Source organism: Maniola jurtina, chromosome 8 (genome assembly GCF_905333055.1).
Source record: "Maniola jurtina chromosome 8, ilManJurt1.1, whole genome shotgun sequence".
Taxonomy (NCBI): Eukaryota; Metazoa; Arthropoda; class Insecta; order Lepidoptera; family Nymphalidae; genus Maniola; species Maniola jurtina.
In genome coordinates this window covers 3,301,705-3,327,803 of record NC_060036.1, presented here as the reverse complement: position 1 = coordinate 3,327,803, position 26,099 = coordinate 3,301,705, and the positions used below count along the sequence as shown (strand labels likewise).

Here is a 26,099-nt window from a genome sequence, read left to right as displayed (position 1 = left end):
TCTTACATATATAATATATTATATATATAGTATCCATATTAATATTATAAATACTAAAGTGTGTCTGTCTGTCTGCTACCCTTTCACGGCCCAACAGTTTAACCGATTCTGACGAAATTTGGTACCGAGGTATCTTGCATCCCTATAATTGACGTAGGTCAATATAAAAGGTAGGTAGGTTTATCTCGCAAATCAAACAGTCCCCCGGGATTTTTAAAAACCTAAATCCACGCGGACGAAGTCGCGGACAGCCTCTAGTATTTTATATATTTTATACAGTTTCAACTAAATCACATGAACGATTCACGAACACATAGGTAACGAGCTTAAAGACAGACAAATATTCCTATCGTTATAGAGCCCACACCAATTTTTCTTTTTTCATCTGTTTGTCTGTTTGTTTAAGCTCGCTTCATACTGAAACTACTTAACGGATTTGAACGCATCTTAGCATACTTAGAATCACATATCACATATGAAGATTACTCTAAACCTGAGTCAGACTCACGCACTGAGGGTTCCGTACTTGGGTATCTTTCCGCATTTTGCATGATAAACCAAAAACTATTGCGCATAAAATGAATAAAAATCTGTTTTGGAATTTACAGGTTAAAAGCCCTTACATAATAAATGATACCCCACTTGGTATAGTTATCTTACTTTGAAAATTGAAAATACGAAATATTTGTTCATGAACATATTTTTTTTGTGGTTTTTCCTTTTGAGGTACGGAACCTTAAAAATGAAAATCCCTTTTCAGGTTAGCCCACTTCTATCTCTCAGACTGCATCTCACTTATCTCACTTACCACCAGGTAAGAATACAGTCAAGGGCTAACTTGTATCTGAATTAAAAAAAACCGGCCAAGTGCGAGTCAGACTCGCACACTGAGAGTTCCGTACTCGGGTATTTTTTCCAACATTTTGCACGATAAAGCAAAAACTATTATGCATAAAAGTAAATAAAAATCTGTTTTAGAATGTACAGGTAAAGCCCTTTCATATCATACCCCACTTGGAATATGGAACCCTAAAAACGTAACAACGGTTTGCGTGGTACCAGTTTGAGCGGAATGAGTGTTCCCTAGTTATTAACTTCATTGGTTTCCATGTAGGTACAATCGAGCACCATAAATCTCTCTTAGAAAATAATAAAGAACCATATACCTACTTATAGTTCTTAGTTATATTACGAACCAACTTTTTTTCTGAGCTGACTTAAAAATATAAACAAACTAAACAAATCACTTCTCGAAGAAACGTGTGCGAGTCGCTTCGCCTGGTGGCTTGAAGTTTGAAGTAGAATCACACTTAATATTATAAAGGCGAAAGTTTTTGTGTATGAGTGTGTATGTTTGTTACTCCTTCACGCAAAAACTACTAGACAGATTTGACTGAACTTTGGAATGGAGATAGATAATATCCTGGATTAGCACATAGGCTACTTTTTATTCCGGAAAATCAAAGACTTCCCACGGGATTTCTAAAAACCTAAATCTACGCGGGTGAAGTTGCAGGCATCGGCTTGTTTCCATATACATTCGAATAATCGAAAATTGGGATCTCTGAATGTATGAATACAAGCGATTTTTGTACATAAATATTATTAATACATAATGTTAGGTCATTATTCAAAACAACAAATACATCAACTTATCAACAAAAATCAATATTTAATAAAACATAAAGAATTTATAAAGATTTATATGACTTCGTCTGTATCGGTGTTAGCTGGCGGGCGTGTTCTGCCTTTTTGGAGTGTTTTTTTTTTTTTTTTTTGTTAAAACTGACTGGAAAGCGCTCTAAGGGGGTGCCGTGCGTATGTCGGCGAGCGAGCGCCGGCACAGACGGGGTCCACACTTGTATAGTTTAACTAACTTGTTACAAATAACTACAAACTTGACATTGGCTAATCTTTGTAAAGCCAGACGAGAGAGAAAAAAAAAAGATTTATATTAAAAGAACCATCTAAGTTAAACTTACCATGACGACTCAAATTTATTGTTCCTACATTAATAAACAATCTTCTGAAAAGTTTTTAAAAAAAAACGCATTAAACGCAAACTTAAAAATATTTTTTGGAGCAACCTGTATAGTGTGTAACTATGGATCACTGCAACCGGTTTTGCTGGCAGCGATGTTAACGATGTTACACGTCGAGCTGCACATTTTTCTTACCTACCCACTAGGTATTATTTATCAACTATTGGCGTCACTCAGAAAAGCAGGTATTTTTATCGTATTATTGGAATGTCCTCCCATAACCAACACAAAAAACACAGGTTCAATGTGCAGAGGTTATCCGAGAGTTTTAATCTAAAAAAACTAATGCCAAAATAAATCATTTACTTAATTAGAGCGTGATTGCTATCACAACATCTAACTATCCAGTTAACAACCCAATTACCGAAAATATGCGATATCGATCCGAATCTCAGATGGAGACTAAACTCAAACCTTCAAAACACCAGTATTTATGCAAGTTCAATCTTGTTGGCCTCCTAGCAACAAATTGTATGACATCGAATGAGCCAAATATAGATTTTATCAAACTACCTTCATTAGATAAATTAATAATTTTATATTATTGTTGAAAATTCAAATCAATTTTTAAAAGTAACCTTACACAACCTTACCAATTTGTCATTATGCTGGTTTTATTATATACTAACTAGTAACTATAAGCCAACTGTGGTTTTTGTGGCACTGAATGTAACAAAAATGTCCTGTAAATTCTATTAATTTAATAAAAATGAATTTAAAAGAAAATAGTTCTGTTAATAGCAATTAATAGAATTTCATATTTTTCTAGTTACAACTCTGAACTATTTTAAGCTGCGATCGATCGGTCAAATGAAGTTCAAATCCAATTTTAGAGCTTCTCTGCGATAGAACTTGCTTTATAACTGCACTTTACCCTTTGACGAGATTACACCGTTAGTAGATTTCGATAAAATAAAAATGCGAAGAAAAATAGATTCTAAAACAAAACATTATTCTAAAATATTTATCTCATAACAACTTAAAAGTCTCCAAAAATTTTTTTTGCTATTGTATCGAGTGGAATGTTAATAGAAAATTCTGAGTATATAAATGTATAATATACCAAGCGACAGTAAAACAATTTTACTCTAATATTTCAGCGTTTATTAAGACGATCGCAGTCGGGTTTTAGTTATCTTGTGTTTGGAAAGCATTTCGGGCTACAAATCTGTTTGCAAAGCCAAAAATACAACTAAAAGCTAGAAGCTGAAAATAATTACCGCCAACAAGTTTTCCAACTGCAGCTCACAGAGCTTGTCAAAATTACAAGGCACAAGTTGAACTGTGACACCGGCGGCGTATTGGTTTTGAGTTCATATTGAGCAGGATATAATTTTGGATTTCTAACAATGTCTAACAGTGGCACATTACAGACATGTTATGATCACATTACATAGCGTATAATTCGTGCTCGATGATGAGTAAGACAGAAGATAAAAACGCATGAGACTAGAAGAGACAGCGCTCTACAAATGGGAACCATCAAGTGTTCACATTCGTAAAGAGAGTAGAATTTTAAGTCTTTACTTTAGATACGTATGTACTATCCAGGTATTTCTTTTTTTACATACTTTATGATATTATCAGCGACGTTTACAAGTCTTATTGCTAATGATAATATTATTATTTGGTTTTCAAGTATTTTTTCAGTTAAAATTATAATTCGTATTTTGATGAATTTTCAAAGTCAAAATCAAACTCATTTATTACAAGTGTAAGTATTATGCATAAAAAAGAAACTGTTTTAGAATGTATACATAAACACCTTTCATATGATACCCCACTTGGTACAGTTATCTTACTTTGAAAATTGAAAAACATTTTAATTTTTTTTAATGATGTAACCACCAATTCACGGTTTTTGGATTTATTCCTTTACTTGTGCTATAAAAGCTACCTAACTGCCAAATTTCATTTTTCTAGGTCAACGGGAAGTACCCTATAGGTTTTCGTCGGATGGATGGACGGACAGAAAGACAGACAGACAACAAAGTGATCCTATGAGGGTTCTGTTTTTCCTTTTGAGGTACGGAACCCTAAAAATGACTAAATGAGAATTATTAGCGGTTGAAAATTTTCGTAGCATCTCGTAGCATTCGTAGTACTCCTACGCGTAGTCCTACGAAAGCGTCTGCGACCACACAACCACGACTCGGCTGGTTGCATGCGGCCCATAAAACATGAAACTAAGGTTGCAGGTCGCGACAGTCACGGAGACTCTGTAGCTAGACCAGCAGCTAGGCCAGTAAAAAATGTACAGGTAAATGACACACACACACACACACACAAAGTGCCCGTGAACAGTTTTTTTTAATTTAAATTTACAGACTAGCGCTTGGCTGCAATCAGACCTGTTAAGGTGCCCACGCACTTGAACTGAACTGCAGCTGAACTGTGCGTCGCGGCAGCGCGCTGCACGATATTCTCTTCAGCCGGTACGCGCGTCGCGGCTGGAGAGAATGCAGTTCAGTTCAAGTGCGTGGGCACCTTTAGCAAGTGATGAGATGGAGCTAAGATGGAGCGCGCTTGCCTAGAAGTTGCATATTTTCTCTAGACTTGAAGGTACCCAGTTTAAAAGTAGAAGGGAAAACTGAGGCCGCGGAAGGGTGTTCCATATCCTAGCGGTTCGGATTAGAAACGAGGAAGCAAATCGCTTCGTACGTTCAGCGCGTACGTTAGGAACAGTGTGCGTTTGTACGGTTTACCTAAAAATGACTAAAATAATAATGTTTGAATGTAAGTATATTATTTTTAATATGCTGAGTCTGTTGTAGGCTACTACTCAGATAAGGTTGCGTTTGGAACTGTCGTAGCTTTAGTTTTAAGTAACCATTACACCATCTTACAAATTCCGCAGTTGATAATTTAATGTGTAGTGTATAATGAGAGACCCAATTTGAATAAATTATTTGATTTGATATAAACTTTCGTCATGAAAGGTGCTAAATGACTGCAAGATTAAGAGAAAAATTATAAACGAATACAAAGTATAATTTTTTAATAAATATGTGGTCAATGGCGGATTGCGTGCGTGTACTTTATTTAATGCTTTTGAGAATATTTAAAACCCGTGTAGGTTAAGTCTTAATGAATGTTTTTTTTTAGATATTTCACAAGCTACAAAATGAAAAATCTCACTCACAAGAATAACAAACAGAATTTTCGAGTAAAGGAAAAAGTGTTTTAATGAACGGTTGGAAAAATAAATGCACTCTCTTTTTTCTTTATCTACTTTATCTACTTTTTTCTTTATCTATAGGTTTAAGCACAGTAAGATAAGATAATAAGATAAGGTACTAATTTATTTGCCAGAAAGTTGCTACAAGAAAGATAGAAAAAAATAGGAATTAAAACTATCTGTAACTTCTTTTAAGATTAGCATTTAATCTAGTACATGCATACAACTAATTTTTGCCCAGCATGCAACAAATTGCAATGTAAATACATTGACTAAATACTATACAAGTGTAAATTAAAATTTATAACACCCCCGACAAGTGAAGGTTACAGTAACTATAAAATAGCTGATAACTTTCAAACGGCTGAACCGATTTTCTTATAGCTAAGAACACTCTTGATCAAGCCAAGCCACCTTTCAAACAAAAAAAACTAAATTATAATCGGTTCATTCGTTTAGGCGCTACGATGCTACAGACAGATACACAGATACACACGTCAAACTTATAACACCCCTCTTTTTGGGTCGGGGGTTAAAAAGTATAGTTGGTAGTTGGCACATCCTACTATGATTTTGCATTGATGGTATTATATGTCAAAAACATTGACGTGAGGGCCAACAACAATTGTACAATGTTTCAAACCAATGGAATGGACAATGTCTAGATGCATAGTGACGAACGAACGAACATTCGAACATAAATTTTTAGGGTTCCATATCTCAAAAGGAAAAAAGAACCCTTGTAGGATTACTTCGTTACCTGTTTGTCTGTCGTATCAGGCAATTTAGGGGAATCAAAACCAATAGGGTACTGTCCGTTGACCTAAAATTATGTTTTAGCAGAATTTTGGCAGGAAGTAAAGTCTTATTGCACACGTAAAGGGAAAAATCCAATAAACGTGATGATTTGATGTTATATCACAAAAAAAGTCTTCTCGACCAAATAATTTTATTACTTTACTTAATCACATTAAGATGGCGCTGTCCTTCATTAACTTGCAAGTTTCCGTACCTGAAAAGAAAAAAGAAACCTTATAGGATCACTTCGTTGTCTGTCTGTCTGTCAAGAAAACCTATAGGGTACTTCCCGTTGACCTATGTAGAATCATGAAATTTAGGCAGGTAGGTAGGTCTTATAGCACGAATAAAGGAAAAAAATCCGAATATCGTGAATTTGTGGTTACATCACAAAAAAAAATTAAAAAGAGTTCATGAACAAATAATAATTAGTATTTTCAATTTTCTAATTAAGATAACTATACCTACCAAGTTGGGTAACATATGAATACCTGTATATTATATATATTATATATTATATTATATACCTGTATACTATATATTCTAAGACAGATTTTTATTTATTTTTATGCTTAAGAGGGGTCTCTCCGTCACTTGCTCCATACAAACGTAGTTCCAATTTCATTTGAATATTAAGCAACCAAAGTTCATGAAATTTTGCAGACATATTCTAGAAACTAATATCTTTGCCTGTGATTTTCCAGATTTCTGTTAAAATATTCGGTTTCAAAGTTAAAATAAAATAAATAAATAAAATTTTATTTTATTTATTTATTTTATAACTACTTGTTCGAGATTTCTTGTATAATAGCACAGAATCCTTCGTGTGTGAGTCCGACTCGCACTTGACCGGTTTTTATTTGTATCAGATAATTATGCTAAAGTGATAAGTGGATAGCTTGTTAAAAAGTTTCATTTTATACGGCTGTTTTCAGTTGGTACAACTTTTGAAGAAGTTTATAAGAAGAATTTCCCGATTGCTAATTGAGTTGTGAGTTTTAGTAACATTTTGCGAAATAAGACGGTGAACTTACGAGTGTGTAGAATTCAGTCTTTTATGACTAACAATGGAGATTTTGGAGGCAAAATGGATGTGATGTCTAATATAACGTTGCTGAGAAAAAAGTTTTACGCAGAGTTCAAGAACCAGACTGATAGGAGTGGAGTTGAGGTAAATACTTAGCACTAGGTACTAATATTATAAATGTGAAAGTGAGTCTGTCTATTACCTTTACAGAACCCATTGGTTTAATTAATCTTAACAAGATTTACTATATCCTGGCGGACTAAGTCACGATTATCGTCTCGTAAATTATAAAAAATATTTAATTACCCTGCCGGGAATCAAATCCTGGACCTCTCGCGTATAAGTCCCAGCACCACTGCACCAGGAAGAATGATAAAAAAGGAACGAAAAGTGCCTACCAGGAAGTTATTATTAGAATTGATATAATTATTAAAAAATTCTGGGGTTTTTTGCGTAAAACTGAAAAGAAATGGCAGTAATTTATATTGATTTCAATTTATGGTCGTTATATTTGAAATAAGCACCCAATTTTGTAGCAAAAGGCAAAAACAATATCATTATTGTTTTTGCCCTCTTTAAACGTTTTAAATTAAATCCAATACGCCCCGACAGCAGGGTCAAAAGAGTAACCGTTTCGAATAGCAAATTAAATTCTTTTCCTCGAAAACGAGTCCATATGCAGCTGGTCCTTATGGTAACAACGAAGAAGCCATTAGCAACAAGAAAGTACTTATTTATATACTTATTGAGCCCATTTATTTTAGGAAATACTGGAACTTATGTATTTAAGCTCGTTCGAATCCCATAGTAACAGCCTGTTAATTGGAGGAATAGTTCTTCGCAGGAATTCATTTAGTTTTGGGCAATTCATTCGAATAGTTTTATATTATTCGATTGTTGTTGTTATTTGATAACAATCCAATAACAATTGAACTATTAGTTACATTAGGACGGCTGCAGGGGGTGCGAAAGGAAACAGCAGTTCCTTATTCTAATTTTATTTCTAACAACTTACATTATTATTATTATTATTATTAAGCCTTTATTTACTCCTTATTTTTACATAAGTATAAAAGTTTTTCCTACAACTATCTAGTTATTTTATTTTACAATTTTTACCTTATCTTTATGTTAGTTTTATTAGTAAGTAGGTTTATTATTATGTGTATATTTTGTATGTGTATATGTGGTTTATATGTTTTGTTATGTACAGTGTTGGTTAATAAAATTGTTAGTTTACAAATTTATATTTATGTACCTACATCTATATCTATATCTATTGCTAATTTCTAATTTTGTCTAATTTTATTATTTATTAATTGAGTAGGTAGGTAATCACTATACAATATAGATAAGGATCCCATATTTGGGTATTTAAGGCCTCCCTCCGGTTCTCTTAATTTTTTGTATTTTTCCTCAATGCAAAATCTTGAAAAATCCGTAATAATTATATACATTAGGTAATTTTTTTTTTTTTTCATATTATTTCTTCCTTTGATTCCTCGCGTTAGTAATCAGTAGGTATTCCAAAATTTTCCTTTCATAAATACATTCCGTTTTGTTCAATTATGTAAATAAATCCTGTTTCTATTCTATATGCATTTATCATAAAATTATTATATTATATGCATGGTATTTTAAATGGTGGTGATTGATATCTATTTTCGAACCGGGGGGGTTGTGGTCTTACTCCTCCACGGTGACCGGCCGTCTTGGAGGAGGAGGAGGGTGGCACCTTATATTGTAAGTAAGTATTACATTAACTAAGCCTAACTGTTTGTACCTATGTTAAGGTGTTGCTGCAGCGTCTGGATTCATGTATTCATGCATTTGGGATGTCTTTGTTGGTCCAGTAAGATGTCAGGTTGTTGTTTTTATGAGGTTGAGTCGTCTTTTTGGGTTTCCTTGTATTTTTACCATGCTTGTCGGGAGGAGTTTCAGAGAGATTGCGTTTATTTCCTCGTTTTGTGTTTTCACTTCTCTCTTTTTCTGGAACGATAATTAACTTATCATATATGATTATAACTTTTTTGCCTTTTTCCCGTTCTTCCTTCGCCATTTCTTGAAGTTGTTTTCTTTTCTGTAAAATTTTTGGTGGGTAGTCTTCTTTTATGTAGTAATTTAAATGTTCAAGTGATTTTTTGTTGCGTAAAATTTCAATTTTTCTCCTGTATGTCGAAAGTGTAACAATAACAGGTCTAGGTTTATCGCATTTTTTACCAATTCTTTTTATACCTTGTATTTCAAAACTAGTACAATCTATCTTCATAATATCACTGAATATCTTGAGAATATTATTATGTAAATCTTCGTAATTCTGTTCTTTTTCCTCGACACCAAAAATAACGATATTTCTCTCCCTGGCTTGTTTTTCGAGAAGGTCTAGTCTTTGTTCTTGTGAACTAACTGTGACCTCTAGATTTTGTAGTTTACTTTGGATGACGTCAAATTTTTCGTCGATTTCGTTGACTCAACAAAATCAACAACTTACATATTATAAATTAATTATTACATAAAATAATCCTAATTGCTCCGCCAATTTGTGGCGGAGGCTTCTAAAATCTAAAGCTAATTGTGATGTGTCCGTGCCCAGTCCTCGCGCATGGTGATCGCGATTTTGACTGTGGGAACGGTTAGCAGGCACGTCTAACGTTGCGGCCTGACTATGCCTGCGTAACAAATTGAAAAACAATCGTTTCTTAAAATGTACAAATTCATTGCAGTATGGTTGTCCACATTGATTTTAGAAGAGAGCCACGTAATTGTCCATTACAGGTGCACTTATGCAGGAAAATAAATATAACATGCACTAACCTAAATTAATACAATATTTGACATTATATCGTCGTTTTAGGATCAAACTCGTTTGGGCTGTAAAAAACCAGCCAAGTGCGAGTCAGTCTCGTGCACCGAGGGTTCCGTATACTTGCAATTTGTTTCCGACAATTTGCACGATAAACCAAAAACTATTATGTGAATTTAAATAAAAATCTGTTTCAGAATGTACAAGTCAAGAAGCCCTTTCGACGAAATGCTGGAATAATATCCCTCCTCCACTGAGAAATCTATCTTCAGTTCCTGCGTTAAAGAACAACCTAAAAAAGAAACTCCTAAACGATCAAAAAACTCTAATTAGTTCTAGGTTATTTAATTTGGTGGCTTGAAGCTGCTATTTGCTAAATGTATATAAATATGTAAGTAAATATACTACATATTTTCATATATACTTCGCTCGTATCTCGGTATCTCGTATCTTAGTAATTATATACCTTATCATACCTACATGTTAATTATGCTTTTATTTTTATTTATTTCACTGTCTTTCTAACCATGATCTTAATACAAAACGACAAGTTTTCAAGATTTCTATTTACACACTATACTTATGTACATTAACTATTTATTTTATTTTAACTCGAGCTCCTGCGCGTCACTCCTCCTGGTCCTGGCAGAATAACATGCTGAGCCGGGGCCTTTTCATCTTGTGCCATGTGGGTGCAAGAATTAGTTATTATTAAGTACTTATTAAAATCTACTACTATTAACCCATTACAGCCTAAGTTTGTCTATACTTGTTGATGCACACACAAGATGAATAAATTAATTTTCTTTCTTCTTTCTTTCTTTCATATGATACCCCTGGTTTGTATAGTTATCTTACTTTGAAAATTGAAAATACTAATTATTTGTTCACGAACACATTTTAATTTTTTTTTGTGATGTAACCACAAATTCACGGTTTTTGTATTTTTTCCTTTACTTGTGCTATGAGACCTACCTAGTACCTACCTGCCAAATTACATGATTCTAGGTCAACGGGAAGTACCCTACCGTTTTCTTAAGTTCTTAGGTTTTCTTAAGAGTCATGACACACGGACAGATGGACAGACAGATAGACAGACAGACAGACAGATAACAAAGTGATCCTATAAGGGTTCCGTTTTTCCTTTTAAGGTACGGAACCCTAAAAATACAGTAAGTACGTGGGTTGCGCACGTGAAAACACAAGGGCTTCTAATGTTTATTACTCACGAATGGAGTTAACCCCAAAAGTTTCAACAAAAGCAGCCAGACAGCCTTCAGAACCTGCCAAATATTATATTTAGAATCACTTACACGCCATTGAGGCTTTGTTAGACAATTTCCACCAATTAGATTCGACCTGACCAAGACCCAATTTCAAGCACCAAGCACGTACACGTGACACGCGTCACGCGCGTGGTGACGCGCGTGAATCCTTAGGCATAACTGCACACATTACGTCTACGCGAACGTTCACGCCACTCAAGCGGTATGCCATGTCTCATACAGTTCCATACGTCTACACTCTACATAGTATTAGTACACAGGACGGCTTGGACTTCGTCTGTGTTGGTGTTAGCTGGCGGGCTTGCTTTGCCTTTTTGGAGTGTTTTTTTTTGTTAAAACTGACTGGAAAGCGCTCTAAGGGGGTGCCGTGCGTATATCGGCGAGCACCGACACAGACGGGGTCCATACTTGTATAGTTTCCCCAACTTGTTACAAATAACTACAAACTTGACATTGGCTAATCTTTGTAAAGCCAGACGAGAGCAAAAAAAAAAAGCGGGGGTTGGCCGTTTAATGTTCGTGAAACTATTACATGACATAACATATTTAAAGGCCATAAGGAATAGTTTGTTCCACAATTACTAATTTGTATTGTACTTCGTGATTGTCGCACAAGCTATTCCGGGCTTAAATGTCATATCAAATAAAAATTTCACGAACAGTAAACGGCCAAGCCGTACTTTTTTAAGCAAGATGTAGGGGTTTGTAGTATCAGAGCTTGTAAGTAGAGTTATTTGTTATTTATTGTTATAAATGTGATATAGCCAAGAGCTATACACTTGGACTTGGTATACATAGGCTGCACTAAAAGTATCGGGAATGGAATATTTCCACTGTCCCTGTTATAATAAAATCTTTTTAATTGAAAACTCCTAGGTTTTAAAAATCGAATACCATTTATTTATTTAAAAAAAGATTCTCGGTCTTTTCACAATGTCTTGTCAAACTTGTTTAGTCGTTGAGAAAATGGAATTGACTCGAGAAAATTCTAGAGCGATGATTTGTTATGACTTTCGAAGTGGTTTAACACAAAAATAGTGTGTTGACCGGATGATTTCTGCATTTGGTGATGAAGCCCCATCCAAAACCACAATTTATCGCTGGTTTGCTGAATTTCAACGTGGACGTGTCAAGCTCAGTGATGATCCCCGTCAAGGTCGTCCAAAAACTGCAGTCACCCAAGAAAACGTTGATGCTGTGCGTAAGCTGATTGAGGAACATCGACATGTGACATACCGCGAAATTCAGGCAACTTTAGACATTGGCATGAGTCAAATACAAATAATCCTGCATGAACAATTAGGTGTAAAAAAGTTGTTTTCCCGATGGATACCGCATTTGCTCTGTGAAGAGCAAAAAGCGGCTCGCGTTACTTGGTGCGTCAGAACTCTCGAAAGATTCCACGCAGGATCCTCAAATGCTGTATACAACATCGTATCAGGTGACGAATCCTGGATATACGCGTACAAACCCGAAACAAAAAACCAGTCACGAGTTTGGGTGTTCGAAAATGAGTTAAAGCCAACAAAAATTGTTCGTTCACGAAGTGTTCCAAAAAAAATGGTGGCTTCGTTTGTCTCCAAAACCGGCCATGTTGCGACTATTCCTCTTGAGGGACAAAGAACAGTTAATGCAGAATGGTATGCTAGCATTTGTTTGCCACAGGTCGTTTCTGAACTCCGTAAAGAGAACTGCAACCGCCGCATCATCCTCCATCACGACAATGCGAGTTCTCACACCGCGCACAGAACAAAAGAGTTTTTAGAGCAAGAAAACATAGAATTATTAGACCATCCGCCGCACAGCCCCGACCTAAGCCCTAATGATTTCTGTACTTTCCCTAAAATAAAGAATACATTGCGTGGTCAGAGATTTTCATCACCTGAAGAAGCTGTGGACGCCTACAAAACGGCCATTTTGGAGACCCCAACTTTCGAATGGAATGGTTGCTTCAATGATTGGTTCCATCGTATGGAAAAATGTGTCAAATTTCGCGGAGAATACTTCGAAAAGCAATAAATACATTTTTAAATAGTAATGTTGTGTCACTTCCTTGATTCCCGAAATTTTCAGTGCCGCCCTCGTAGGTCCCATGGCCAGCACAAATCTAAGCTTAGCTAGGGGCTTGGCTCTACTAGAGCTCTCATAACTTTTTATTTTCTTGGATTGCGCCAGTATACTTGATAGGCAGCAAATTGTTACAAGTCAACTTCTTTCCGGCCTTTAATTTATAACTTCCTGATGTTATTCGTCATCGCTGTAAGCTAGTGTTCTCTTATATCCACTTTCAACGTTTACATAGAAGATAATATTACTATTTTTAACCCCCGACCCAAAAAGAGGGGTGTTGTAGGTTTGAATTGTGTATCTGTGTATCTGTCTGTAGCATCGTAGCTTCTAAACGAATGAACCGATTTTAATTCAGTTTTTTTTTGTTTGAAAGGTGGCTTGATCGAGAGTGTTCTTAGCTATAATCGAAGAAAATCGGTTCAGCCGTTTGAAAGTTATCAGCTTTTTCTAGTTTTCTTATAGAGGTTTTTGTGTCGGGGGTTTTTTAAATTTTGAGTTATCCTCAATTATGTTAGATACTTATGTTTTTCCGATGACAAGTTAACCCTTGACCGCGATCTCATATTGTAAGTGACAAAGCAAATGATTGGCGATAAGTCTTTCCCAGTAAACCACCCACTTGTAGTGGTAACTATGAAATTAGCATTTTTGAAAAATGCTATGTATTTCACGGCGCTTCGCTGCCTTCTCCATATCGTGCGATAGAGAGAGTTGCAAGTCCAGTAGGAATTGGCCTACATTTTATTCTAGAAATATTGTTTCGGGTGATTTTTATTTATTTGTATGCATAATATCTCGTTATATATATTATAGTTTTCAATTGATCGTGCAAAATGTTGGAAAAAATATCCGAGTTCAGAACTCTTGGTGCACGAGTCTGACTCGCACTTGGCCGGTTTTTTTGGCAATGAATCCACAGACACGTAAATTTTTAAACGTGTGCCTTTTCTGAAGTCACGTAAAATGAATGTGCAATTTTAATCCACAGATCATCTACACTTGGAAAATGGATTTTAACCAAAGTCTCCTGGCCGCAGCGACGGTGCTGGTGCCGCAGGAGCCCTCCGCTTCCCTTTTGGCTGCAACGATGCCTGCTTGGGCGTACAACTCCTGGGTGGGCCTCTTTACGTTTATGATGACTGTTGCTATTGGGGGAAACGCCATCGTCATATGGATTGTTGCAGGTAATAAACCACAGGGGCACATAGTTTAAAAAAATCGGGCAAGTGAGAGTCGGACTCGCACAGCAAGGGCTCCATACTATCGTACCTACAAAAATAACACTTTTTTTTTCAAGGCGGCTGTTTTGAAATTTTTCTTGTTTCTTGTTAAAGCGGCAACAGGCATACACATTTTGTAAAAATTTCATACTAATACAAAATAAATACAATGACAGACGTAATATAGGGTCCCTCATAGATTTAGTTTTAAGCTTACGTCCATTAAGTACATTAAGTAATTAATTATTATCGTACAAATCCCATAATTTGACAGTCAAAACGTCTATCATGATACCTACTCAATTTGAATAAATGATTTGACTCTCACTCTTCGGGTGACTATCAACATGAAAATATATAAAGCGACAGAAAAACAATTTTAGTATACCTAATGTTTCAGCGTTTATTTAGACGATCATAGTCGGGTTTTAGTTTTCAACTTTATCTTGTTACTAGGTGTGGTGTATGTAGGTATAATGAAATATATATTAATATGTGGGTACTCAATAAAGTCAGTATTGAATCAGCCATGCGTGTTTCACTACATGGTGGCAGCGGGTTTTAGTTATTTTATGGAAAAAGTTCGTTAGTTAAAGTAAATACTGCGTAATTGGTCATTAATAGTGTAAATTAATGAATCGCGGTATGGAACACGCGCGTCCTCCGGCGGAATTAGTTGTGGAAGGCGGCCCTGCCTCGCGAGCTGACGCGTGGCGTACGTGGCGCAAACAATTTCATGTATTCCTAAAGGCATCCGGAGTGGCGAAGGAGCCTGCTGACGTGCAGGCTAGCCTGCTGATCAATCTCATAGGCCCTGCTGGCTACGACGTATACACTACGTTTACCTATGACAAAGGTGAAAGCGAAGATGACATCGAGTGCCTATTGAAGAAATTTGATGAGCATTTCGGCACGAAGCCGAACGTAACCCTAGCGAGATTCAAGTTCTTCACGCGTTCCCAGGATTCATCGGAAACCATCGATCAGTACGTGACCGCGCTGAGGGTTCTTAGTCAATATTGTGAATTCGCACAGCTCAGAGATAGCTTGATACGCGATCGTATAGTCTGTGGAATATCCAATAATACGGTACGCGATCGGCTACTGCGCACGGAGGATCTGACCTTGGCCAAGGCCGTACAGATATGTGAAGCTGCCGAGATGTCAAAGGAAGAAAGTCGACTCATCGAGGCGTCCACGTCTGAGGCGTCAGTGGACGCGATATGGAAGGAGTCCGGTCGAGGCGGCGGAGGGCCGCGAGGTGGCGGCGCCGCCGGGCGGCGGCGCGCCGCCGGGCGACTCGGCGCGGGCGGCCCGCGCGGTTCTTGGGGAGCGCGCCGCGCCGCCACACCGCCCGTCTGTGTTTCCTGTGCGAATGATCGCTGCGCAGGAGATGATTCCTGTCCTGCGCGAAGTGCTTCTTGTTTTGTGTGTAATGGACGTGGGCATTTTGCTAAATCAAAGAAATGTAGGGGCAAAAAAGTGTTAAACGTGAGTGTCGACAGCTCTGATGATGAAACGTTTTACGTGAATATGGTGATAAGTGAAGTTAAAAATGATAAATCTTGTAAGGAATGGTTTCAAACCTTTGTATGTAATGGTAAGCGAATTCAGATTAAATTAGATACAGGGTCTATGCTGAATGTGATGTCTAAAAGTGATTTTTTAAGACTAGGTTTTTCATTAGATATACTTAAACCGTTTACTAAGCGTGTACAATCTTTTACGGGTAATGAGATACCTATATTGGGTGCTGGTGATTTGGTATTGTCGCATGAGAATAAAAATCACAACTTAGTGTTTGTAGTGGCCGATTTAAATTGTCAAAATATACTTGGATTGAACGGTTGCATAGCATTGGGGCTGATAAGCAGAGTGAATGCGGTTGAATTTTCTAAATACCAAAGTAAATACTCAGATTTATTTAGTGGCTTAGGCAAATTGCCTGGTAAATACTCAATTTCCATAAATAATAATATTGAACCAGTTATAATTCCTCCGCGTAAAATTCCTCTCGGGCTACGTGATAAATTATATTCAGAGCTATGTAGAATGGAAACATTGGGTGTGATAAGAAAGGTGTCTCACCCAACAGACTGGGTGAACGCTATTGTTGTAGTTGCTAAAAAGAATGGAGAAATCCGTCTTTGCTTGGATCCGCGACCTTTGAACCGCGCTATTCGACGCGCACACTATAGTTTACCGACCGTAACCGAGTTGGCCGTTAAGTTGCGTGACGCAAAATATTTTAGCGTTTTAGATGCGAGATCTTCTTTTTGGATGATCGAGTTAGACGATGCGAGCGCTGACCTTTGTACATTTGGAACGCCGTTCGGTAGGTATCAATTTTTGCGTTTACCGTTCGGTATTAATTGTGCATCGGAAGTCTTTCACGCTAAAATGAAACAACATCTAGAGGACTTAGAAGGAACAGATTCCTTCATTGATGATATTATTGTATGGGGGCGTACGAAAGAAGAACACGACACGAGACTCGAGCGCTTACTACAGAGGTCAAAGGATATCGGTATAAAATATAATTTTGATAAATGTAAGTTCGGCGTGCAAGAGATAGTTTTCTTAGGTCATAAGTTTAATAGTAATGGAATGCAACCCGACGACAGTAAGGTAAGAGCAATATTAGATATGCCTTATCCTAGCGACAGGAAAGGTTTAGAAAGATTCCTTGGGATGGTGAACTATTTATCAAAATTTATTCCGAATTATTCAGAATCCGTTGCGGTATTAAGAAGTTTATTAAAAAAGGACTCCGAGTGGGCATGGTACTCTAAGCACTCGGAAGCAGTAGATATTTTAAAGAAAAAATTATCGTCGGCACCAGTGTTAGCGTTATACTCCACGGAGCTGCCGGTGGTGGTGTCGGTGGACGCGAGCGCACACGCGCTGGGCGCGGTGCTGCTGCAGGCGGGCCGGCCGGTTGAGTTCGCGTCGCTTACGCTCACCGACACACAGGCGCGCTACGCTCAGATAGAAAAGGAAATGCTCGCGATCGTGTTTGCCGTCGAGAGATTTCGTCAGTATTTATTTGGTAGGCGAGATATAACGGTGCAATCGGATCACAAGCCTCTGGAAGCTCTGTGCGGCAAGTCTCTAGCGTCGGTTCCTATCCGGTTACAACGTATGATGATGCGTATACAAGGGTACGATTTGAAAGTCGTGTACACGCCCGGAAAATACATGTACATAGCAGATACTCTGTCGCGAGCCGCGTTACCGGATTTAATGAACGATCGTATAAGTGCTCAAATCGAATCGCAAACGTGTTTCTTAATTGAAAACGTGCGTTTTAGTGACGAAAAATTAGAGCTCGTTAAAAAGCATATCGCTAGCGATGCTGAAAGCAAATCACTGATTTCATATATACTCAATGGTTGGCCGACACATAAAAAGAATGTTAATGAAAATCTTCGATTATTTTGGCAATATAGAAATGTACTGCAATACGCGCATGGGTTGATTTTTAAAGACGATGTACTGTATATACCTCAAAGCTTACGCAGGTTAATGCTGGACAGAGTACACGAGGGACATTTAGGTATAGATCGCTGCAAGCGGCGGGCGCGCGACGTCATGTTCTGGCCCGGCATGGCCCGCGACGTCGAGCGCGCCGTGCGGGGATGCGACGCGTGCGCGCTGCATGCGCCGACTCCGCGACGAGCGCCTCTGCACCAGCATTACGTACCGAATATACCGTGGCAAAAGTTAGGTTCAGACATATTTGAATACAAGAAGAAACATTATATTATTCTAATAGATTATTTCTCGAACTATGTAGAAGTAGGAATGATTAAAAATTTGAGTAGCACATCGGTGGTAAATTTTTTGAGAGAGCAATTTGCACGCCACGGCATTCCTCTAGAACTCATAACGGACAACTCGACTGCCTATAGCTCACGTGAATTTAAGAAATTTATGTCCGAATGGGAAGTCCGTCACGTGACGTCATCGCCCCACTATCCACAGTCGAATGGGAAAAGCGAACGCACAGTAAAAACGATTAAACAATTGCTCAAAAAATGTATCGACTCCGGTCAAGATTTTTATGTTAGTTTACTGAATTATAGGACGACGCCGCGTGATGGTATAGACTCTCCGGCACAAATTCTCATGGGTAGACGTCTTAACACAAAGTTGCCTATAAATCATAGGTTATTGAAAGAAAAAGTTGATAATGACGCTAACTACAATGCCGTGTTAAAACATCAGAAGGATATAAAACAACATTTTGATAAACATGCGACTCCGCTCAGGCATTTGTCAGCTGGCGAAAGGGTGATTCTTGCAGATGGAGTAAGGCGCAAGCCAGTTTCAGTGGTAGCACGCGCACCGGAGCCGCGTTCCTATTTCGTGCGAGACGACGCCGGCCGTGTGTGTCGTCGCACGCGTCGTCACCTCGTAGCGCGCACAGCTCAGCCTGATGCGGGTACTGATGGCGACAATATCAAAACACAAGCATCCAATCTGGTATCAACGGATGATAAAGAAGGTTCGCCTCAAAATACCAAAACTGGTGGTCCCACACCTATAAAGCCTACTGGCTCAGGTGTGGTGACCAGAAAAAGGGCGAACCTCCTGGCAAGATTACAAAATGAAAACGTCTAGTTCAAGTATTTTATACTTTAATACTAAGTTAATACTAAGTACCCACTTCTTATAATATATTTTTTATATTAATTGTCATTAATTAGGAATTAATAAATAAGTGTTAATATATTATAAGTAGATGTCATATAAAAAAAAAAAAAAAAAAAAGGGAAAGGTGTGGTAGGAATAAGTAAAATAAATATGTATAGATCTTAGAATGAGGTAGAAGTTTATACCCATTGTGTTTGAAGTAATTTTAAAATCTTATGTATTCTGTTTATCATGTACCTACCCTGTAATTCATAGACTTATTATATGCCAGTGGCACATTATTATATAAGAAGGGAGATGTGGTGTATGTAGGTATAATGAAATATATATTAATATGTGGGTACTCAATAAAGTCAGTATTGAATCAGCCATGCGTGTTTCACTACACTAGGTATAGTAGAATTTTAATATAGTTGGTCAGCTAGATAAAAAATTTACGCATATTCATTTTGTAATTTGGTTTTTTTCTTTGTGGACAAATTGACGGGATTCGGCCGGGTCGCCAAACTGGCCTCCTTTGTCGCTTCGAAGCCCTTTTTACTATGTGAAAACATTTGTCAAATAACTGTCTTTATTAGCTTTCCCATATGAAAAAGTAATATTGAGTCGGATATTTGCACATTCAAAAGAAATCCGACTTTATAGAATTGTAATGAAAAATCGAATACACAGGTTTTTGGTTCTCATAATTTTCGTCAAACGCTTATAACACCTTTATGTAAGTAAATATGTTGTGTACTATGGTGTTGATACGAAGTTACTCTATGATACTAACACTGGCATTTCTTGCTTTACTATAAAAAATTGTTTTGCTATCCACTTAAAAATATATTTTACGATACAAAAGGGTATCGCTAAAAAAAGCACTCGGGCAGACGGACAGACAGACAGACAACAAAGTGAACCTATAAGGGTTCCGTTTTCTTTTTGAGGTATAGAACCCTAAAAATTATTATTATTTGCGAATTTCCTGTAATTACTTAAATATATATTCCTTGATATATGAGAATTTCCAGGGATCCTCTTCCTGTGGACACACGTTTTACTTTGAACACATTAATTTGGTACATAGTAATTAGTATCATGTTAATGATAATATACTAATTATTTACTGTATTATTATGATAGTAAGTAGGTAATATGGTGTTTACTTTGGAGAATTCGCAAATCAAAAATATTTGGTTTACTTTGAAATTTAATCATGAAGTAATTACTGATGATAATGAAAATTACTGCCGTAAATTCTTTGATGGAATATTCGAAATTTTTCAGTGCCAGGCTATTTTTGTCCTACCTACCTACCTGTACCTGTACCTTCAAAGGTTATTTGAGCCACCCGAGCCCGACACCCGACTTGCATCGCTTCGCCTCGTGTGCGGTCACTATAATAGGTAGTTACCGCATACGAGGCTCACTACATCAACTCCCACCAAACTCGTCACAAACTACTGGATTTTCATTATAATACTAGAGGTGTAAAAGTAACGAAAACAAGCGTACCCGTATGCATTCGTTACTATAACAATTAGTACTCGTTACTATCGTATCGTTACTCGTTACTTTTGATACCACGTTAGATGAACGAATCGAGTCGTATTGCGTACGACAGTATGATGTCGCGGCGTCGCAACATTCGTAATTTGTACAAAACATACTTAGGCCTACATTACATACAAAGCTGCGTAAGGTGCAATTTCTTACTTTTCCGTATTTTGAACCAGACGTGTGTTTAAGTTATTCTCAATTTAGTTTGATTTAATAAGTGTAGAACTACAAGTGAACTGCTGACGTAATCTACTAAAATATTTAAAAAAATTACCTTGAGCTTGAGCTTATGTTAAATATCTATACTAATAAATAAAATTAGAGTGTCTGTCTGTAATTTCGAAATAACTACCTCATATTAAGCTCATATGATTATTTAAACGATACCTTCACAGAATCACTCGTTTTTAAAATTTTAACAATAAACTAAACAAACATCGATCTTTGTAACGTACGTTTTTAAATTCACCGAGAGAGCGCGTCTGCGCGTAAAACATACGGTCAACAAACATTTCAATGCACGCATCTACGTTACTTGAACCGAAACGGTATAGGAACGGCCATACGACGCAAAATGCGAGTAACGAGATGCATTTGTGAGTAACGTTTCGTTACTCGGTACTAGATGGCGCACCCGTTACTCAGTAACGAATACATACGGTTCGCTACAGCTCTATAGAATACTAGTTGATCCAACCTGGCGTCGCGTTGCACGGGTGCACTATAGGTAGACTTCTCACAAAGAAAACAATTAATAGACTTACTTAGTGAATCAATCATTTGTTTACAATACATAAACCGAACTGAAATTACAACAAGATAAAGTTGAAAACTAAAACCCGACTATGATGCGATCGTCTTAATAAATGCTAAATATTATAGTAAAATTGTTTTTCTGTCGCTTGGTTTATTTAATGTTGTAGTACATTTATATTTATGAACTCAGAATTTTTTCCTCTTTTATTTGACATCCCACTCGATGTAATGGCAAAAAAAATTTTTTGGAGACCCTCACTTTTTTGATATAACATCCGTAAGTTCATTTTTTTGTATAAAATATAGCCTATTTCACCCGGACCTTTACAACGAACCAATTGACACCTCACTAATCAAAATCGGCCCAGTAGTTTAGGCGCTACGGTGTAACACACAGAATCTGGATACAAACAGACATACATACATAGACTGCTAAAATCATAACTCTTCCTTTTGGCTTTGCCGTAATCGGGTAAAAATCAGACTGGTTATAATTGGAAACGAATGAAAATGATGTTTTATGTTACTGTTTTAATAATTAAGTTATGTATTTCGGTTAAAAGTTTACCTTTTACACCGCTCACCATTGATTTACATATCCACCAGCAACACCGCTATTTCTGAAACCGTAGATCTTTACGTAGACTTACCTGATAGTACAACCTTTATAAATAAAATATCGTTAAATCGATTAAAATTTGTCGGAGTTATGGAGTAGCATCGACAAAAGTTTATTTATCATTCCCTTGAGAAAATTGGCTTTTGTATAAAGGGTTTTATTTAGCGTGGGTGCTATTAATCAATTATCTAACTCAAGCGATCCTATTATTTTTTGGGATATTCGAATACTATCCCATTATGTTCACTCGGAGTGTTAGCTATAAAATTATGCCAACAGCGTTTTCAGCGCTTTTATTAGCACCTGTAGGCCTTATAAGCCTAGCTAGTCTTGTACTGGACCAATTAGGTCTTAAATGATTCATGTGTCGTATGCAGTGTGATCATGAACTCATGGACTGAAGCTAATCTGGCATGTAACTGACATTAATACACTTATCTATTATAGAACGCAAAACCTCAGAGCAAAGTCTGTTTGTGTATCCGCTTTTAACTATACTCTATCCACGGAAAGAAGTTAGTATAGCACTCTCTCTGTTACGTAATCCCATACAAATGACAGAGCCAAAAATCCCAGTTGGTGTTAACCATTTTGAGTCATCAATAAATCACATACGAAACTATATTTGCGCATCGATGTATTTGCGCAAATGTTTTTGAAAACAATTTTGAATTTAATTTCGAATGTTTTAGGGTTCCGTACCTCAATAGGAACAAGTGTAAATTAAAAATTTATAACACCCCCGAAAAGTCAAGGTTACAGTAACTAGAAAAGAGCTGATAACTTTCAAACGGCTGAACCGATTTTCTTGGACTATTCCGCGCCTACGATCCAAAGTATCTGAGTTTTCCAAAACATCATTTTCAAATAAATAATTATGTATCTAGGCAACGTCCATCTTGACAGCTTGACATTTGCCAATTGATATAATATTATGAACCTAACGGTTATATAACCTTATTTTCTACAAGAAAACTAGAAAATAGCTGATAGCTCTTAAACGGCTGAACCAATTTTTTTGGATTATAGCTAAGAACACTCTCGATCAAGCCACCTTTCAAACAAAAAAAAGTTAATTAAAATCGGTTCATTCGTTTAGGCGCTACGATGCCACAGACAGATACAGAGATACACACATCAAACTTATAACACCCCTCTTTTTGGGTCGGGGGTTAAAAAAAGGAACCTTTAATAGTTCCCATGAGTTTGTCAAATGTTCACGCGGACGATGTCGCGGGCATCTTGGTTTATAATACGTGCTTAATTTGACAGCTCAGGATATTAATACCTGCTTTATTTCACAGTTCACCGACGGATGCGAACAGTGACGAACTATTTCCTGGTGAATCTCTCCTGCGCGGACCTGTTGATGGCGTCCCTCAACTGCCTGTTTAATTTCGTCTACATGCTTCAAAGGTACATTACTCCATTTATTAAGTTCGCAACGTTCGCAATCCAAGTGGAAGTGGTTGCGAGCTGTAGGCGTGCCTATAAACCTGACACCTCCTTATAAGCGCTGTGAGTGGGAGTGGCATCGATTCCGGGCAAGGTGAAGAAATTATCATTTCTAAATTGTATCAAGCCTAGTCTGGTGGGCATTGTCTGTTACCACCCTTAGGCAAAGCCGTACTGCCAAGCGATCAAGAGTCCCGCGACATTGTCCAAACCAATTCGGGGTATCCCCGTTCAGGTTAGTTAGCCCACTTCCTCCTTAGACTGGATCATCACTCACTATCAGGTGGGATTATCCACAGGAATGGAGTTGTGTTAGCGCGGCGCGCGGCACGCAGCATCTTTTTTTTAACCCCCGACCCAAAAAGAGGGGTGTTATAAGTTTGACGTGTGTATCTGTGTATCTGTCTGTGGCATTGTAGCGCCACGACTCGAACCATTCGAACCGATTTTAATTTAGTTTTTTTGTTTGAAAGGTGGCTTGATCGAGAGTGTTCTTAGCTATAATCCAAAAAAATTGGTTCAGCCGGTATCTTTGTACCCGTAAAACAGATTATTTCACAGATTACTGTTTAAAAATTCCGTGGGATCACCACGATTTAGGAATGCAAGAATTCCTTACAGTATCAGGGTTGAGGAGTTGGGTCTACCAGTTCAACGATATTATAGTCTTTACTTGGTAGGTACCTTCAATATCAATTTACAACCGATAAGTAGTTTCTAAATCCCATCAGTTCTGGTAATCAGGTCCCATGCAGCATCAGGATTGAGGAATTTGAATCCAAATTTTTTGAGACAATGTCGCAAAAGTTCTTCTATCGATTAAAAAAAATTACGCAAATCTTTTCGAAAATTCGCAGATTTCGACGTACATAGGTAGGTAAACACAACTTTGCCTTTTTTGAAAGTAGGTTATAAAGTAGCCTATGTTACTCCTTGGTTAATCCTCTACTTGTTTGTGAAAGTACCGCCAAAATAGGTTCAACCATTCCGATGTTTAGCCCGTTCAAATAAACAAAAATATTAAAAAAAAAAAAAAAATTAAAAAGTTTAATTCAGTCATGGTACCATTCAAATAACCATAATATGAGCTTAATATTATGAGGTAGTTTATTTTTTAGCTGAGATACAGAGTTTTATTCATAACTAGCTTATGCCTGCGACTTCGTCCCAGCATAGCCCATTCCATAGTGTGCTAAGCGACTTTGAACTTGTCGACCAGGGCATTTTTAGTGTCCACCTTTCAGCGCCACATATAGGACACACTCTAAATAATGTCCTGTGTTTCAGCGACTGGGTGTTCGGAGAACTCTTCTGCCGGCTTAGCAACTTCATAGCGAACGTTACGGTTACCGCTAGCGTGTTCACCCTCACCGGGATATCCTATGATAGGTGAGATGATATATTTGTCTTTGCGAACGACGACAATATGACGATTAGTTGAAGTGCCTCAAATGCAACTAAAATTAAACCTGCAAACGCATTACACCCTGTACCGAACCATATATGTATATAAAGCATGCTGCATAAGTTCGCAAGGCAGCTTTCAGTGCTATCCACGCGCGTTGATTTCTTGTGAAAATGGAATCATGAGCAAGGGTCCTAAAGCCTAAAGGCCGGCTATGACGGCTTAACGCACTTGTTTATCGGAGTATCTGACTAGGTTCAAACCAGGTGACCCGCCTGCTCGTTTGCTCGCTATTTTTATTAAAAAAACCCTTCCGGTGTCTTTAACCGTTTTGAGTGGGAAACATATCACAAACATGTTTAAAAAACATTCGTAATTCAACTCGAAAACATGGTTTCGTATGTGATTGGCAATGATTCTATGTACCTTTGTGATTGGTTGGTGACTCAAAATAGTTAACGCTCACTGAGTTTTTGTCTCTTTGTGGATAGAGAATAGTAAAATTAATAACATTAATTTTGTTCCTTCCCGAGATTTTATAATCTGCAGCCGAATCAGTTAGCCAAAAATTAGGCAGCCAAAGCAGAAGTTTTGTGGTAAGTATAAAATGTATTTATTGACTGACTTTGCTATAGGTACCAAGCGATCGTACGTCCAATGCGACCAAGGATGTCTAAGAGGTACTCCCTCATCATGATCGCTGGGATATGGGTGAGCGGGGTGCTGCTAGCTATGCCATGCTTACTGTTCTCCACTACTAAGCAATATCGGTAGGTAAATAGAACGCGGGTGTTTTATCTATCTCCTAGATAATGTCCGCGACTTCATCTGCCTGGATATGATATATGTTTTTAAAAAGCCGTTAGCATTCATTGATTTTCTGGGATAGGTAAAAGTAGACTAAGTATGTCTTAACAACTAAGTAACAGACAGACAGACAGACAGACACACAAGCACACAGATACACTTTCACATTTATAATATTAGTAGGGAAGTATGGATTAGCTGAAGGAAACAAGTTTCACTTTCATCCTGTAAAATTGTTGAAATTGCGATAGTAGCAGCTGTTGCCAGCTCGCATTCGCTTGTCCTTCCCTCGGATACCAACTCTATGCCTTTTGTCAAGAATTGTCTAAGAGATGGGCTGTGAAAAGCTAACAATCAAACAAACTTTCACATTCATAATATTAGAATGGAGTTAGGATACGCATGATTAAAAAAAAATATTATTTATTTTAT

The 26,099-nt window shown here is 37.3% G+C and overlaps 1 protein-coding gene across 1 annotated transcript in view; it reads left to right on the top strand.

Annotated features, from left to right (window-relative positions):
- The window catches only part of LOC123867357 (tachykinin-like peptides receptor 86C), a 40,139-nt gene that overhangs the window by 247 nt on the left and 13,793 nt on the right, over window positions 1-26,099 (top strand). Inside the window, exons 2-6 of the mRNA XM_045909357.1 lie at window positions 6,954-7,189; window positions 14,193-14,388; window positions 23,305-23,416; window positions 24,743-24,844; window positions 25,496-25,630. Coding sequence (XP_045765313.1) covers window positions 7,076-7,189; window positions 14,193-14,388; window positions 23,305-23,416; window positions 24,743-24,844; window positions 25,496-25,630 — 659 coding nt within the window. The 5' untranslated portion in view covers window positions 6,954-7,075. The remainder of the gene's footprint in view (window positions 1-6,953; window positions 7,190-14,192; window positions 14,389-23,304; window positions 23,417-24,742; window positions 24,845-25,495; window positions 25,631-26,099) is intronic.